Source organism: Prionailurus bengalensis, chromosome A1 (assembly GCF_016509475.1).
Source record: "Prionailurus bengalensis isolate Pbe53 chromosome A1, Fcat_Pben_1.1_paternal_pri, whole genome shotgun sequence".
Classification (NCBI taxonomy): domain Eukaryota; kingdom Metazoa; phylum Chordata; class Mammalia; order Carnivora; family Felidae; genus Prionailurus; species Prionailurus bengalensis.
The window spans coordinates 201,186,035-201,204,629 of NC_057343.1; the positions used below are offsets into that span (position 1 = coordinate 201,186,035).

General features: G+C 35.3%; 1 protein-coding gene across 1 annotated transcript in view; it reads right to left on the reverse strand.

Moving 5' to 3' along the window:
* Positions 1 to 596: 596 nt before the first annotated feature.
* Positions 597 to 18,595, reverse strand: part of ITGA1 (integrin subunit alpha 1) — a 159,815-nt gene continuing 141,816 nt past the window's right edge. Inside the window, exons 23-29 of the mRNA XM_043598743.1 lie at positions 17,259 to 17,361; positions 13,501 to 13,614; positions 11,348 to 11,452; positions 11,082 to 11,186; positions 9,862 to 9,954; positions 6,837 to 6,953; positions 597 to 1,307 (exon numbers count right to left, since the gene is read on the reverse strand). Of these exons, the coding sequence (XP_043454678.1) occupies positions 1,263 to 1,307; positions 6,837 to 6,953; positions 9,862 to 9,954; positions 11,082 to 11,186; positions 11,348 to 11,452; positions 13,501 to 13,614; positions 17,259 to 17,361 (682 nt within the window). The 3' untranslated portion in view covers positions 597 to 1,262. The remainder of the gene's footprint in view (positions 1,308 to 6,836; positions 6,954 to 9,861; positions 9,955 to 11,081; positions 11,187 to 11,347; positions 11,453 to 13,500; positions 13,615 to 17,258; positions 17,362 to 18,595) is intronic.

Sequence of the window (18,595 nt, forward strand, 5' to 3'; positions counted from 1 at the left end):
AGCAACCCAGGAGCTTATGCTACAGTAGAGTCCAAGGCACCGTGATAATTACTTCAGGAGCAAAGAAGCTCATATAGAGGTGTGATCTCTTTCTGTCGGTGCGAGGTTTCAAAGCTAAAGTTCTTTAAAATTCATTTCTGGAGTTCTATTTAAATATTGATATGCCACACTTATAAAGCAGTGTCTTCTTGGTAAAATGCAATATTGAAATGGAATACTGCCTTTCATAAACGTAAGAAATGTGTTTCAAAAGTTAAATACCTTTTAAAAAATGAAAAATAAACATACTCTCACAGCTTGAGGGTTTAAATGAACCATGTACCAAGGAGCTGAGAAAACTCCTACTTTTGGTACATCCTGGAACCCCTAACGTTCAAAAGTTGCCCAGCAAAGATGGCTTCAGCATTTCCGTGGCATCTGCCTAAGCTGCCATGTTCCGTTCAGAAGCCATCTTAGCATATCCCATACACAACATGGCTTTTCATGACAAATCGCTGGTATGCCACACAAAACTGCCGTGAAGTGTTGTTTTCAGCATAAAGTTTTGAGTTTTAGGGCTCAATATCAAAATGAAACATGTTCTGTGAAAGCTTAAATTAATCCATTCAATGCACTGCTTTTAATCAAGTCACTCTTGGTTTTTCTTCAGCTCAAAGTTTCCAAACACTTTGGAAAAAAAATTTTTTTCCAAGTACAGAACCCAGCACAAAGATGCTAACGTATTCTCTGTGATTTAATTATATTTTCAGTCCATATTTTATATATACTCTACCCAGGAAAAATTTCTCATTTGAATAGGGGGAAGTTATCTTTTTCAGTTAACCTTTTCTTGTCATTTACAAATGTTGACTATCATGCTGAATGTGAATATCCATCAGGAATCAATGGAAAAAAGCTTAACTTATCAATGATCATAAAAATCTTTTTATGCATTCCTTAAATACTCTGAATGCTGATTTAATATGTAAACATATTTGTACAGGTTAATCTTCATCTTCAAAACACTTTGTAATTTTACTTAAATAATACACATGAGTAATTATTTTAAAATATTTTTCGTCATTTTATAAAATATATTTTTATGGTATTGTTTTTGGATCTTCTTTGACTTATCACTTTCCAAGTGATTAATCCCTGATGGATTACATAAAGTTATGTGACTATGTCTTTAATTGTATCTATACATTTCTTGTCACATATTTGAGGCAAACCTGAGGATAGATCATCAAATAATTATTATTATTTTTCTCCTGTAAAATATGTCATTTTTCCATTTTCTTCTTTAGTGGTCTTTTGAAGAATCCAATCTGTTAAGAAAATATCAAACACAATACAATTAATTATTTGAATTTAAGTAATAAATACTAAAGCCCTTGAATAAAATTTAATACTATGCTAGTGATTTGGGGCAGGCAAATAATTAATAATGCAAATAATTAATAAAATTGAGAAAGGTTTTTTTTCATTGACCTATTAAGTAATATTGAATGTCAAGAAATGACATTTATTAGGTTGTTATTTCATTTTAAACTTTTTTTGTTGGTTAAATATATCATGTCTCCCAGTAAGAACTAGTACATGTGGTGAATTAACTTAAAAACATTTTGGGAAAATATTTGGGAAGCATACAAACTACAGTCAGCTGGCACTAAATGGCATTTTGCCGTCATCTTTTTTTTCAGGGATGTGGCAGAGAAATTATATCAAATAACCTCATAAATTGAAGTCTTTAGAGCTGGTGGGGAATCTGGTACATGCATTATGACTGAGAGGTTAGGGAGATATGAATTGTCTGGATAACTTTAAATGTGTCAGGACATCTGCCTTTATAGACTTGACAGGAAATACCTCTTGAAAACATGCTGGACAATTTGGATATAAGAAACATATTTCTGAACATATAAGAAATTTCACATAGGGGTGAATGTGGGTAACTTTTCATTATACCTTGTAATTTGGGACATTATAAAAATTATAAGTGCTTTATATATTTCCTATTGTATATTATAATAAAAGTAAGTATAGGGGCTGGAAGGGACCTTTGTAATAATCTAATCCAAAATGTGGGTATTGTATTTTATTTTTAAAGTTTATTTTGAGAGAGCGCTAGTGAGCATGAATGGGTGAAGGGCAGAGAGAGAGAAAGAGAGGGAGAGAGAGAATCCCAAGAAGACTCCCCACTGTCAGCCCAGAGCCCAATGCAGGGCTCAATCCCACGAACTGTGAGATCATGACTTGAACAGAAATAGAGTTGGACGCTTAACCGAGTGAGCCACCCAGGCACCCCACATGTGGACATTTTAAATAAGAGGAAATCGGGGTGCCTGGGTCAGTCGGTTGAGCATCTGACTTCAGCTCAGGTCGTGATCTCATGGTCTGTGGGTTCGAGCCCCGAATCGGGCTCTGTGCTGACGGCTCAGAACCTGGAGCCTGCTTTGGATTCTGTGTCCCTCTCTCGCTCTGCTTCTCCCCTGCTCATGCTCTGTCTCTCTCTCTCTCAAGAATAAATAAAACATTTTTTTTAAAAAGGAAAGTAAGGGTCTTTCTATTTTTTTGTAAATTTCAGAGTAGATTATAATAGTTCAAGCAGACAACAAGTTAGTTCTTTGAAAGTGTGATATGCTCATATTATTTTAATCAGGAAGCTATGGTAAATTTGCAAGGGAATGATATATTCAAAAATAATTATTGAATAACTGAGGGCTTACAAGGCATAAATGGTCAAAAGTATGCATTTTTAAGTGAGAGAAGTTAACTTTTTTATGTTTTCCATCATGCCAGAATCTAGTTGAGGCATCTAGTGGTAGATGAGGCAAAGACAACAGAACAAATAAGCACGAGAAAAAACCAATGAATCTGTCCCTCTTCTAATGGCAGTTCTATATGTCTCAGGTTTTTTCTTTGAGCCAACAATAAAAGTACTGGATTCACAAACCATCAGGCCCCTTAACTTGTGCCCGCATGTCCTAAGTCAAAAATTAATCAGATGAGGCTTTCACAGAAATAGGTGGTGAATTGTAAGACTTTTCTCTCTCCTGCTCTACCCTGCTCTTTATCTCCTGTCCTTTCCCTCTTAAGTCTTTTTGCATCTTTCCAACTTTCCTTTGCTTTCACACACTAAATGCTCTGTTTTAAAACTTAATTGTGTTATCTGAACTTTTCCACCCAACAAATTCTATTAAGTTGGGCCCTTAGTGGAAGTTGGGTCATAGGAGTGGAGAGTAGGTGAATATAGAACATAGCTTCAAACCAGTGAAGGCTAATACTAGCCAAGGTTAAAAACAAGTTAAGTTTGTTTTCAGTGTCCAGACTTACAACTTTCACTTTCCTTCTTTGTCTTTTCGTATTTACTTATCAGTAAGTGCTAGATCTTATTTATGCTTCCCTAGTTCAAAACCCTATGGCAAAGGGTCAAAGTAAATAGTACCCGGTAGAAAGTATGTGCTTATTGGCTATAATATGCAATAAATGTTGAATGGATAAATTGATACTAATATACCAAAAACTAAAAAATTGTAGTGCTATTCCCTATCCACATCCACCAAAGATAGGAATATTGGATGAGGAACAAAGCTTTAGGACTTGTAAATAAATCATCAGTGATGGAACCTCAGGCATTGCTATGAAATCAAGCTAAGAGAGAGATGTTCTTCTTTCTTAGGGTTCCTCTGTGGGCTGAGTCTCATTCCATTCTATTGGTTATATTGGCCCGACTGAGCTTCCCCCTCAACATGTGGTACTATATTCCAGGACATGTTTCTAAGTCTATTTAGATCTGTGCCCCCTAAAAGCCTTCTCTCTTCAATATTAAGTGTCTTAAGCTGTTTACTAAGATTTTGTCAAATTTCTATTTCTGCCATGTGTACTATAAGGATAAATTATATAAAGACTGTGCCTTTTGAAATAGATTCACAGCTCCAGTAAGAATCTTTGGCCTGTCTCCTGTATGGAGCCAGGAAGTTCCCATGAACTTCTAGAGTGCTCAGATTTGGAAGGAGGAGAAAGAAGGGACAGTCTTGGGGTTTCTGCTCAAGGTATAATTAGTATAAAAAGATCCCTGGGAATAACAGTAGCTTTTCTGAGTCTACTATAGACCAAATACATGCTTCAGGGATGTTCAAAATGGCTTTAAAACAGGAGGAGGGGCGATTAATCTTTTTAGCATAATGGATCTGCTGAAAGACTGAATCCAACTAGAGACTCTCATTCTAAAACAAAATATTTTTATACATTTCAGAGAGTTCATGACCCTCTTGAACAAAACCCAATTCCTGGAGCTCCAGAATGAAGAGCCCTGCCTCATAGCCTGCAGCAGTGGGATGTATTGGAAAAAGGATGGGTGTTGCTGAAAGATCATTGCTTGAATCCAGTCCCTTAGTAGCTGATAATCTTGGGAGATTTACTTAACCTCTCTTTGCTTTAATGTTATCAAGTATAAAATGTAGTCAAAATACTCAGTTGAAAAGGTTGTAAGGACAACAGAGTGAACAAAAGACAGAGAGAACATAGAGCAAGGGGTTCATAGTGTTGGCAATGAAGTGAAATGGTCTGGGTTGAGGTCCTTACTCTGAACCTGATAAACCGTGTGGCCTCGGGAACATATGTATGCCTCAAATTTCCCATTAAGAAAATGAGGTTCACAGTAGTGTCTTTCTCAAGGGTTGATGTTAATATTACAGTGGAAAAGCTGAAAACAGTTCCTGGCACGCAGAAAGCTCTCAGAAAGTCCTAATTCCTTTGTTTCTGTGGAGTCACAGTTCTGATTGAGGCATCTCCCACTGAACTGGTTGAACTAAATGTACCTACTGGTTACAGCAGTCCAAAGGTTGCTAAATTACCTTCCTTCCTGGGCCTAAAAAGATCTAAGAAGCCAGAAGAATGTATCAAAAAAACGCTGACTGTATGTAGGGATGTGTTTATTTTTACTTTTATGCTTTTTCAGATTGGTGGTCAAAAAACCAAATAAGTGGATAAAACTTATTTGTTTTAAGCAGACATGCCACCGGAGAAAACCTATCCAAATATCAGCTCTGGCTTTCCTTTTCTCTTTGTCAGCCAGGTCCTAAGTCTATATGGGCAAGTGCAGTGCTCAGAATAGATCACACTGGAAGAAATCAACAATAAAACACTCTCTGTAACAGAGGTGCATGTAAATGAAGAAACCACATTCTAGGTTTCAAGCACAACCTCAGCACCACTAAGCCAGGTCTTGGGTACCACAGTGTGGCAAAGCCAGGTATTACAGACACAGCACTGGTAACGCCTAAGAGCTGGAGGTTTGAGAAAGCAAGGAATTAATCCTGTCTTAGAGACTTTGCTGGAAATGCTACTGGTCTACATCTCTAACATGGTTTTGTTTGTCATCCCCTCTCAGTGTAAACCACCCCCCAAAAGAGGAAGTTATTTATTTTAAGAGAGTCAAAAGGATAGGAACAGCTGGAAATTTGATAGGACAGAAATTTATTATTTGAACTGTTTGATTAAAAGAGAATTCTACTGCTCAGGTATTAGAAAAAGGAATATATAGCCATATCCTGCATTTTTAACAGAGTTTAGCTATTTAATAAAACAATTTGATAAAATATAGGGTGATACTATGTTAGAATAAATACCAATTTGATGTTTAATTGGAAGAACATTAAATTCAACTTCTCTACGGGATTTTATTCTCTATTAAATTTGGTGCAAATGCTGTCATCTACATTCTGCTTAATTTTATTTTATTTTATTTATTTGAATTTTTAAAATTTTATTTATTTCTTTTGAGAGAGACAGAGCACACACAGGGGAGGGGTAGAGAGAGAGAGAGACAGAGACAGAGAATCCAAAGCAGGCTCTGTGCTGACAGCAGAGAGCCTGATGCGAGGCTCGAACCCACGAACCATGAGATCATGACCTGAGCCGAAGTCAGATGCTTAACCAACTGAGCCACCCAGGCACCCCTCAGTTCTGCTTAATTTTAAAATGATGCAGCTCAGAGTTTGAAAAATCTCACATACCTCAGTATAAGCAAACATCTATGTAAATATGCAGATTTATCCAACAGAAATAGTTTCACAAGAGGATATGAAATAGGAGTCAGCGAAACAGTAATCTTTCCCTTTCCATCAACTAATTAATAAATTTCTCATCTCTTACTCAGGCACACAACTATTGCATAAAATGTGGTATATTTCTTTATATATTAAAGAAATCTTAGTTTTTAAGATGCATAGAGGTATGTGATTAGGATAATGCTCATCCTAACTATTCTATTGCTTATATATTTTAAACTTATAGAGGAATTCATTCTTTTCTTTTATTTTTTTTTAATAAAACAGAGGTTTCATTCTTCTTTCCTTATAAACATTTACAATTCCCAATATTATAGACATATAAAGGTCCCTTATAAGCCCAACCTCTAGAGAGAACCATCATGATTTTTGGACTTTTTTTTCTTTTACAAAACTGAAATTAAGTTGTGCATAGTGTTTGAGATATACATTTTTTAAAAATTTGTTTTGGTCCCATCATTTCAATATGTTTATTTCCTTTTTATTTTAGAGAGAGAGAGACAGCACTAGTGAGGGAGAGAGGCAGAGGAAGAGAGAGAGAATCTTAAACAGGCTCCATGTTCCACATGGAGCCCAACGCAGGGCTCTATCCCATGACCCTGGGATTATGAACTGAGCCGAAACCAAAAGTTGGACACTCAGCCGACCGAGCCACCCAGATGTCCCTCAGTATTTTTAATAGCTGTCTAATATTGTATTGCACAGCACGGATAAATCATAATTCATTTCACCAATTTGCTGTTGGTAGTTGAAATAGAAAATCAAAGGAACTTCGGTGCTTACCTTCCACAGTGCTAATATGAGCAGCATTAACAGCAACAATCCAGCAAAGGCACTCAACAGGATGACCCATAATGGCACCCTGCCTGGTAGTCCATCTTTGGATATTTGGATAGCAAACTGAAAATCATTAAACAAGACTGTTAACATCAATAAACACCTATTATAACTCCTGGTACATTGAGTTCTTACAGGGTATAATTTTATACCAAACAATGTACTCAATCTGATTACTACATACAGAAAAAACATTGAGTTTACATTTAGAAATGCCCTTCCTCTATTCAACACCTCTAACCGTGTCAAATTTATTGTTACCAAAAATATTTATAATATCATGCTTTAGAAATTTATATATACAGAGTAAATTTCCTATGAATCAGAATGTTCAGGAGCAGAGGTGAATTTAACTCAGTGAGAACAATAAGTATTATTGATTCATTGATTCATTGATCGACTTTAGTGCGTAGTCACAGTCGTAAAAATTTAGGCTGAAATGTCACCACAGGTTGACATAAAATCCTGAGTAGGTCTTCTTCTAATTTTAATTCTAATGTGATTTTTTTTTGTCTACAAATTTATATATAACTTTCAAATAGCAAAATGCATAAATCTCAAGTGTACAAATTAATTTTTGCACATATATTCACCTTCATGTACATTTTATTATACCACACTGTCTCTTCCAGTACTTATCTTTAGTCAATATCTATAAATCAGTTCTTTTTCAATTTTTTTTATGTTTGTTATTGAGAGAGAAAAAGAGAGAGAGAAAGAGAGACAGAGCTTGAGTGGGGGAGGGGTAGAGAGAGAAGAAGGCACAGAATATGAAGCAGGTTCCAGGCTCCGAGCTGTCAGCAGAGAGCCCAATGCAGGGCTCGAACTCAAACTGTGAGATCATGACCTGAACCAAAATGGGAAGTTTAACAGACTGAACCACTCAGGTGTCCCAATATAAATCAGGCCTTAATTGAAAGAAAACTTTGAAGAAACAGCTTTTAGTGTTCCAGCTACTCAATGTGGCAGTGAAACCACTATGAAACTTGTCTGCCCTGTGTCTCATCCCTAGGCTTCTGAGAAAAAAACTAATTCAGAGTAGGTGTCAATAACTAATAATAGCTCAAGTTTCTGTATCTGCTTGTCACAGGGAATGTCTCAATTCCTTAAGCTAGAGGGAAGACTGGAGGTAAAAGGAAGAAACTAACAGGGGAGATATTTACATATTTTAGAGACTGATGTAAACTCCTCAGATTGCTCCCTGTGGGTCCCTGCTGACACCTTGGGAATACAGAGCCCTCAAGAGTATACATATGTACAGAGTAAGATGGTTTAAGACAGATTTTAAAAACATCTAAAACAATTCCCTCAACTTACAAATACAGAAACTTAAATCTGGATGGGATCGGTGACTAAGATCACACAATTACAAAATGATCATTTTGTAATTTAACAATGCAGGTATAGTTTTCCTTTAGGATGAGCTATTGAATAAAAAGCTTCATAGGGAATTTTAAACTAACACTTAGGGGAAATAAAACTAATTATAAAATTTTAACAAACTATATCTAGGAATCAAATGTACTCTTTTCCAATATAATATATACTCATTTTGGGGGCTTGGTGCTGACTGGTAATATTTTGGCTTCTCTGAATGTGGAGCAACTTTGCATTTATCAGTGCTCTTTATTTTATTTTATTTTATTTTATTTTATTTTTTAAACAACTTTTTATGTTTATTCATTTTTTTTTTGAGAGAGAGAGAGAGAGAGAGAGAGAGAGAGAGAGAGCGAGCTGGGGAGGGGCAGAGAGAGACACAGAGTCCTAAGTAGGCTCCAGGCTCTGAGCCGTCAGTGCAGAGCCCGATGCGAGGCTTGAACTTGTGAACCGCGACATCATGACCTGAGCCGAAGTGGGATGCTTAACCAACAGAGCCACCCAGATGCCCTTGTCAGTGCTCTTTATAACATAAGTAAACATTATATGTATATGTTGTATACATTATATGCATATATTCTTTAAAGGTGAATACTTACCAGAGTTCATTGGAATTATTTGAAATACATATTAATTTGAAATAATAATTTTTTAAAAATGTTTATTTATTTATTTTTGAGAGACAGAGAGAGAGACAGACAGACAGACAGACAGAGAGAGTGTGAGCAGAAGAGGAGCAGAGAGAGAGAGGGAGAGAGAGAATCCCAAGCAGGTTCCATATTCAGTGTGGAGCCTGATGTGGGGCTTGATCCCACAATCCACCATGAGATTATGACCTGAGTTGAAACCAAGAGTTGGACTCTTAATTAACTGAGCCACCCAGGCACCCCTGAAATAAGAAATTTTTAAGCAACATCTGAATGTTAGGTAGCTCTTAAATAAAATGTTATGACTCACACTATCCACATGGGATATTTAAACTCTCCCATGAGAAGAGGAGAAATCATGCTTATATATCCACATCTATAATTAGTACTCTGGCCTTATTTTATAATAATACAGTAGGAAAAAACTCAAACCATTTTATTTTTACCAATGACTAAAGTGTGAATTTGTATGAGGGAATAATATCTCATTTTTGCTTCAGATTTCCCAATGACTAAATGAAGAAAACCTTTAAAAATTTACATTTATTTCTGTACAGTGTACCATTACTTTCTGTAAAGCATTTTTCAAGTTTGCTCTTCAAATGTCAATTGCATTTTATAATGTTGGTTTTTAAGGAGGTAAATTACAAATGCATCATTTGTTATCAAGGTGAAAGTAAAAACATCAATTTATTGTGATAGTTACTTACAAGCAGTAAAGTCAAACGTGGCATGTTAATTGTAAATATCATGGATTTTTCCCAGTTTCTTACAAAGAAGACTGAAATCACACTTGAAGCTAATTAAGTATAATTTGAAGCAAAAAGTGTCTGTTACTCAGTGACTAGCTAGTCACTGTTTTAGGGACTATAAGCAATTATAAAACGTTGTGTCACAAAATCCAGAGTGAAATGTATAAGGCTTTCAAAACTTAGAGTTATACTTACCTCTCTTTTTTGATTGCCAGTACTTAAAATCAGTAATGTATTTTCACTCTGAAGGTCTGCCCTTACAGTAAGATTTAAGCTCGAAAAACGTGCCTGAAAAGCAAACAGGATTTATTTTCAATATATTATGCTAATCACAGTGAGAGCTAGTCATGCTTGAGCTAGTGCAATTTTTAAAATTGAGATTTTCCTGAGAGACTAAAAACACTGGTTTTGTTAACATCCAGATGGGAATGGTGGTTTCAAATGATCACCCTCCCCTCCTCTCTGCACTCGAACTGTCACTTAGATCCTCGTTATAGAATGAAAAATTTTCAAAATCATTTTCTTCAGATTTATCCTTAGCAAAACCAAATCTCAAGCCACGCCCCACTTTCATGTAGCTAGCTAGGTATGAAACAGCTATGCTCTGGTAACGAAGCTTTTTAGGATTAAACGTGAAATTGCCAATACCCAATAGTTTGTGATTTACAAAATAGCAACTTAATATGGTCAAACCTAAAAATGGAAATTTTATATAATTCACCACTTGTAATAGAGACACAAATCACACAAAATACAATGGATTAAGTTTTAAAGTAGTTTGTTGCCAGACAGATTTGACTACTAGGAGCTAAAAAATGTCCTAAATATAAATATATTTATATTTATATATGTCATATTATATAAATATAATATATACATAAATTACATAAATGTATCAATAAATATAAAATATATATAATATAAAAATAAATATATATATGTAAGTATATATACATAGTACATATAAATGTGTATGCATGTGTGTGTGTGTATATATATATGTAAAGTCTGATCTAATACGATGAATCCACAATATATGTTAGGTCTATTTGTTGCTAATGGTATCAAGGATTGTCCCTCTATAATTCCTTGTCCCTTAACTGAGTTCTAAAGTAGGAAGATAAATTCAAACTTTAATACTGCATAGGTATTTATTTCTAGATGTGCAAAAAAAAAAATAATAAGAGAGACTGATAAAAGAGTATATATCTGAAAGGGTACCTTTGAGATAACTTAGTTGCTAACAGACAAGGAAAAATGAGACCCAAATCGTTGGTTCAATAGAGCTGGAGCTTGGACCACATTTTAAAAAATATTTCTAGTTCTTTCTACAGAAGCACTCTGCTTTGCACATACTAAGTAACGAACAAATATTTGTTAATTCAATAATAGCAGAGAACAATGCAATCACTTACTTTTATAAAAGTTGGTTTCCATAAGATAAGTGAAACATTCACTTGGCTCATGTCAGAAGGAATCAAATTACACGTGATTGTAGCAAATTTACATGTGCTGCAGTCCTGTTTAAATGTCCAGAGGTATATATTAGTATCTTTGCCATTTAATAAAAAGATAACATATTAAAATATTCTAAAAGATAGTAATTTTTAGATTGATATTGAATTTGTTCACTTAAAAAGTATGAGATAAAAGTAGCACTTGTCTTGTTATCTGAATTTACCAGAATTGTGCCTCGTTTGAGATCTTCAGATTTTGATATAATCATTTGCTTCCCAGAGTTGATACCAAGCGGGTCCTGAAGGCTACTGGGTCTGCAGTTTGCATTCTAAGAAATGAAAGTATTTCTTTTATCAGACAATGCCAGATGTCAGAGGGAAAAATGACTTAGTACAATAATGTGAAGAATCTGTGAATGACAGCCATTGTCAGAGATGAAAGATGCATCTTCGTAAATGTGCAATATGGAAGAAGCTATTCTGTAGCAGCCATATACACCCACTCCCAGATAATAATTACGCTAGCATGCTACTTTTGAATTTTGATAGATATCACTGAGGTTGTTTTGGAAACAGAAGGATGTTAGTAGAAAGCACTATTGCATAATTCACACACTCATTAAATTATTTTTTTCATGGGTGGCTCAGTTGGTTGGGTGTCTGACTTCCTTGCCTAGCTCAGGTCATGATCTTGTGGTTTGTGGGTTCGAGCCCTGTGTCGGGCTCCGTGCTGACAGCTCAGAGCCTGGAGCCTGCTTCAGATTCTGTGTTTCCCTGTCTTTCTGCTCTGTTTCTCTCTCTCTCTCTCTCTATCTCAAAAATAAATACACATTAGAAAAAATTTTTTAAAAATTATTGTTTTCATCAAACATTAGTTTGTAAATTCCCATAATACAAAGGGAGAAAAGAACTTAAAAACTCTACTGAAAAAAAAAGGGGTTAGCATTTGTTATTCAATATGATGGCTCATATGATGGTTTGTGAAACAAACAAAAAAGAGAGGAACTTTTGTCTGTATTTATGTATCCATCCAATAATATTTTGTGAGTCTCTAAACACCAAGAACAAGACACTTGGTCTATGTGGGAGGAAGATGTAAGTAACCTATAAAGGTTAAAATGGCAGGTTTACAAGACAGCTAGTGCTTGGATTGGTTTTCTAGACTTGCTCTAATAAAGCTCTTTCTCATCAAGACTCTCTACATCCTTGATAAAAGGTAGTAAGAATAAAGGTTCATAAGTAATAGGAAAGGTACAATTTTAATTTTTCCACATGCTCACAAATCTTCTTTTTTTGGGATTAGAGAGAAATGGTAGAGCTTTAATTTTTCCTTGTTTATAGGAGAGCATTTAAATATTATAATCCAACTATCACTATTGCTATTTTTTGATTTCTGAGAACAATTTAACTTAAATCTCTGAAAAGAAGACAGATTGTCAAATGTTGAAAATATCCATGCATTACTTGAATATTTATTACAATTTTCTCTGTCTTAGAGACTGAACCATAACAATTTACCGCATTGACTCATTCAAAGCTATAGGTACAAAGTGGGTGTGATATTGCTACTGTTTGGGATAAGTGAGTAAATAGTACTGTGCTGTTTTATGTGCAGCTGTGTGTGTTCTTAGGAGCAATCAAAAGTCTTCTTACAAAGCTGTTTGATCACCTCAAACAAATTAAAGCTATAACAATATAACACACATTTTAAGGCACAAGTCAACAAGTAGTTATCTAAAATCTACTCTGGTGGATATGATTTCAAAAACATATGCCCAAGTCCTAGCACCTGGAACCTGTGAATGTGACTTTGTTTGGAAACAGGGTCCTTGCAGATGTAATTAAAGATCTCCAGATGAGGTCATTCTGGATTTAGAATGGGCTCTAAGTCCACTGATGAGTATGTAATGAGAGACAGAAGAGGTGAAAGCACAGGAACACGAGGAAGACAGGCATGTGAGGACAGAGGCAGGGATTGCACTTATGCCACCACCAGCTAATGCACGCTCAGTGGTGACAGCAGCCACCAGAAGCTGGGAGAGAGGAACGGAACAGATTCTCCCTCTGAGCCTCCAGGGGGAACGAACATTGTTGACACCTTGATTTTAGACACTGGCCTCCAGAACTGTGCGAAAATAAATTTCTGTTGTTTCTAGCCACCCAATTGGGGTAATTTGTTACCACAGCAGTTGTAGGAAACTAACATACCTACTAAGTAGTCAGTGGAAGTCATTATTATTATTTAAAGTTTTCTAAATGCTTCTCCATGTTACTTTGGTAAATTCTTTATCAGAAATGGCACGCAAAACAAAAGGCTTTAAATACATACTGAAAAGGATAACGATAATGATGTAATTCCAAGGCACACATGACTTACATTAGAAGATGACCATCCACTTGGGTATAGCACAGGATAACCGTCTGATGTCAAGTTGGGAAATGAAATTGACAGCTTAAGTTCTGGCATCGGAAAATGTCCACTTTTTCTAATCTACAGGAAAAAAAATAGAAAGGTAATCCTCTGTTCCTCTTCCAATAGCACCCTTTCTGTATTATGCAGAATGCCTGTTCTTAATTGATGAATTAAATTGTGAAATATTTTGAACCCGAAAGTGAATTCAGACAGTTGATGGCACTGGACAGAGAACTGAAATAACTAAGCAAAAAATAGGGATGTTCAATAGTGGCCATATGTATCAGCTACAAATATATATTGTTCCTTCATGCTCCCGCTCCCACTCCCAAAATAGGACTGGGATTAAGGAAATTCAGAATTAATTTTTTTTGTCAATTTACCATGCTTATCATCTTTTTGGACATACTAGTTAGTCTTTTGGAGGTGGGAAGGAAGGAGAACATTTATTTACTCGATCGACTCAGAACAAGAGAGCATATTTTGTTTGCTTCAATGTGCTTGCCATAATTTCCTAAGACCACAAATCGTCCCTCAGCCCAGCTACATGGGATCTGTCACCACTGCACAGGCAAACCAGATATGCACCTGCTTCCTTGCATAACTGTATCCCCAGCTATGGCTACTGGGTCAATAACAATAGACAATCTGGTTGGATGAGAGTCACATTGCCTCTCCTCTCAGTGCCCATCTATTTTTATCCATTAAGCTGAAATTCAAACTTACTATCACAGCATGCCACCAAAGGTGAGTGTAGCCCATAGAGAGGGATGCTCAAAGTTGGGCAGGATGAGGTTCAGCAGGAACCTGAATTTACTGTTCAAAAGTCCTCACAGGTAGAAGAGGTGCAATCGAATTGGAGCAACCAGGTGCTATAGCCCTCTCTTCTTCCACTCAAGCATAATTTCCAGGATCTATGCCTTCTTCACAGCCTTCCTGGGCCAAATCCTTAGGGGAGTAGGAAGCTTCTTAATCTACAGATGCCAGGAAATCCAACTGATCTACCTAACTGAAACTTCTGGACTGAGAGCTACACAGATCTGAAACAATTCCCTGTGGTTGCCAAATCTAAATGCATCCCTTAATCTTGGAATTCTAGAAATTCCTGACCAGCAGTGCCTGGCTTCTTAACCATGCTCTTTGACACTCGCCTTCTTATTGTAATATGCCCTGAATTTCCCTGCCATGGCCTCCCAGTCTAATTCCATCTGTTTTCTTCCAAAATGTAAAAAAAAATCATGTAATTTGTAATTAACATTCATTTTCTCTGATTAAAAACAAAGTTCTTTACAGAAATATTGGAAAATATTGAAAATAAACAGAAGTTTCCTACAGTTGTACTACATTGGTGACATTTTAGTGTACAATTTACCTATCATTTACATTTATGCATATATTATAAAATTTGTATCATATAAAATATAAAATTTGGCATCTCACTTGTAAAATGTATTGTCATGGTATTTTCCTATAAACTTAAAGAATATTTAAGAATATGACTTTTATTAGCTGCTTAATAATAATCACAGTATCAATATTTATTTATGTTAAACATTTATTTATATTCCGGGCACTGCTTGCATTATTGCCTTTAACCCTTTAACAGCCCTATGAGGTAGATTCTCTTATTACCCCTATTTTACCTATGAGGAAACAAGGTTAGAATGAGAATAAAGAACTTCCATGATCACAGAGCTCATAGATAGCAGAATCAAGATTTCTTTAACCTAAAATATGCCCTCTGTGGGGCATCTGGGTGGCTCAGTTGATGGAGCATCCAACCCCTGATTTCACTCAGGTCATGATTCCAGGGTCCTGGGATGGCACCATGTGTTAGGTGTGGGGCCTTCTTAACATTCTCTCTCTCTCTCTCTCTCTCTCTCTCTCTCTCTCTCTCTCTGTCTGCCTCTCTCCCCTGCTTATATGCTCTCTCTCTCTAAAATAAAAAAATTAAATTAAATTAAATTGGCCCTCTGAACTATTATTAATAGCTGTCTCTCCATTGAATAACTATATGGTAATTTATTTAAGCAATTTCATGTGGTTAAGCTTTTAGATTGTGCCCAGGTTTCAATTTTTAAACTACTATAAATGACACTGATAAGAGTATCTCCCAGGGGTGCTTGGCTGGTTCAGTCAGAAGAGGATGTGACTCTTGATCTTGGGGTTGTGAGCTTGAGCCCCATGTTAGGTGTAGACATTACTTAAAAATAAATAAATAAGCTAAAAAAAAAGACTATCTCTGAGAATAAACCTTTCTACCACCAATAATTTCCTATAGTAAATTTCTAGCAGTAAATTCACTGGCTCTCACCTAAGAAAATGTTCACATTATTTTTTATTCCATTACTCCAATTTTAGATTTTATTCCAGAAAAAAATAATCAGACATACAAAAGATTATGCTCAAGGATATTCTTAACAATGTTATTTCTATCAACATTATTTACAATAGTTTGAGAGTACATGTTTCAAGTTTGGTCCCTAATAAGTAACAACATATGAAGATCTATAATATTAAAAATTCCTCTCTTTTTTCTCTCCTTCCTTGTGTTTTGCTGAATTCTTTAATCTGGGAATAGCAAATGGAGTTAGAAGAACTTGGCAGCCTAAATTTCAAAGATTTATCTCAGTAATGAAGTGACTGGCATTCATGCTAATTTCTAGAGTATGGCTTGTCATAGGAATTTCAGCAAGGAGCACAGATAAAAACAATGGAACGCATCTTGAGAGTATACAATTATTTCACTTTGTAAGAGAACTTCCTTTCTCACTGGAAAGAGATTGAGACCATTTTCACCTATAATAACATTGCATTATTCATACTTCTGAATATATATTTAAATTCATCATTTGAATTGGACCCTCTTTTACTTGAATAACATACTTGAGTCTGTGTCTGTAAGTAGGCATTACCTAAAATGCAAGTCTGGCTCAATTCCGTAATTGTTTGCTATAGTGGTTAGGAAAGTTCATTATGATGAATTCAAAGAGAAAAATAAATGTAACAGAAAACATCACTTAAGGATGTGGTACAAGGAACATATGAAAGGTAGCAATGAGCTGAAGGAGATACATATCTATTTGTTGAGTAAAGGAAAATATTACCAAGACATCTGAAGTAATCAATTTTCTGAAATAGTCATAATTATTTTTTAAAGTGTTTTTTTTCATTCACACTTGCAATGCAAATAAAGTCTACAGGTTTATAGGTAGTATCTCTTTGGTTTTAGAAGTTTATTTTTTCTAGGAAGTCATCTAACTGTGTCTTAGGAGGAAATTAGAAATTTAGCTTTTTAAAATTGCTTCAAAGTATAATTCTCAATAATTATTTAAATAAAATTACTTCAAAATAGTGAAATTATAAAAAAAATATTCTGGAATATAGGGATTAACTGTTGAATCAGCAGGTTTCTTTTTTTATTTTTTAACGTTTATTTATTTTTGGGACAGAGAGAGACAGAGCATGAACGGGGGAGGGGCAGAGAGAGAGGGAGACACAGAATCAGAAACAGGCTCCAGGCTCTGAGCCATCAGCCCAGAGCCCGACGCGGGGATTGAACTCACGGACCGCTAGATCGCGACCTGGGCGAAGTCAGACGCTCAACCGACTGCGCCACCCAGGCGCCCCGAATCACCAGGTTTCTATGTGTCTATTAATACTTTAATTTATAAACTTACAAATTACTTCTTTACTATACTAATTTAGAGGTAATTTCTTACCAAGTAGAAGACATTAATTTCATTTCCAATGTCCTCAGTAGAATTAATAACTTCAGGGACTGTCTCATTGGCCGCAATTGAAATATGGTATTCACTCGCAGAGCTGAGAATTAATTGAAAGAAGAAAAACAAAACACAACAAAGCTTAATTTTTATTTGACCTCATTCTTTTTCTTTATACTAGGTAATCCCACAAAAAGTACTTGTAGAAATTTCAAATTGGAGGCAAATTCTTCTACTCTGAAACCTAAGATTAAATCTTTGAGGAGGATGAGAAAGATTATATAATTTCACTCAATAATCACTAATGTTTATTTGGTCTTAAAATGCTAAAATATATACGGTTTTTAAACTGAAAGTTTCATTGTTACCAAGTATAAAGTTTCCACTAATTCACTAATATCATTTACATTTAGTGAATAATGAGACTAAAAGTTGGTCTTTTTCATAGTGCTGAAATTTAAATAGATTTAAAAAATTGTTAACCTTTTCACATTAAAGTCCTATATTACTGCCAAACTTAAAAATTCAATCTTTTCCATAAAATTCTCCATGTTCTTTGGATGAACTTGGTGGAATTTAGTATAATAAAACAAATAGGTATTTGCTAAAATTCTATTTTAATAAAATGAAAAATTCTTGGAAAATCATTGTACCAAGAGAAGTGGTAACAGCAAGATAGAAAACAGCAAATAGAATTCGGAGGCTAAGTAATATACACAAAATTTATGTGTATATCCTATAATCCTCACATTTTTGTTGTTTGTTATCAGAAAAAGCAAAATACCATAGAAAATAAATTAATAAAATGATCAGAATTTCACACTAAACTGTGAAAATATAAGAATCATATACTTACACTTTCTGTATACATTGCACATATTTATTTAACAGGAGCTTGGAGTCTTGCTTAAGCAAGAGAAATTATAGTGAGAAATTTTGCCAATACGATTTGTGTTTGGATAGATCAGAAGTTCTTAGGGGAAAGGACAGTTTAGAATAATGCAAGAAATAAACAGCTCTTGTCAATGAGAAATGATTTAATCTTGTGTGTCCAGAATGGGCAGGCTGACTAGATCCCTCACAATGAGAAACGATGGTCAAGAAACATGCTGGTGCCCTCTAAGAACAGTGCCATTTGTGACGTACTTCTAGATCTGCAGCTTGCATTTATGACAGAAGACTGGACTGCTAATGTAATCCAGGATCATTAGCACCTCATATTTAAAATTATTTAGTAGGCTTGGCCTCTGACTTTTGAGTGCAGGAGAATTACCCGGAGGGCTTGTTTGACACAGATTTCTGGGCCCCAGAGTTTCTGATTCAGTGGATTGGGG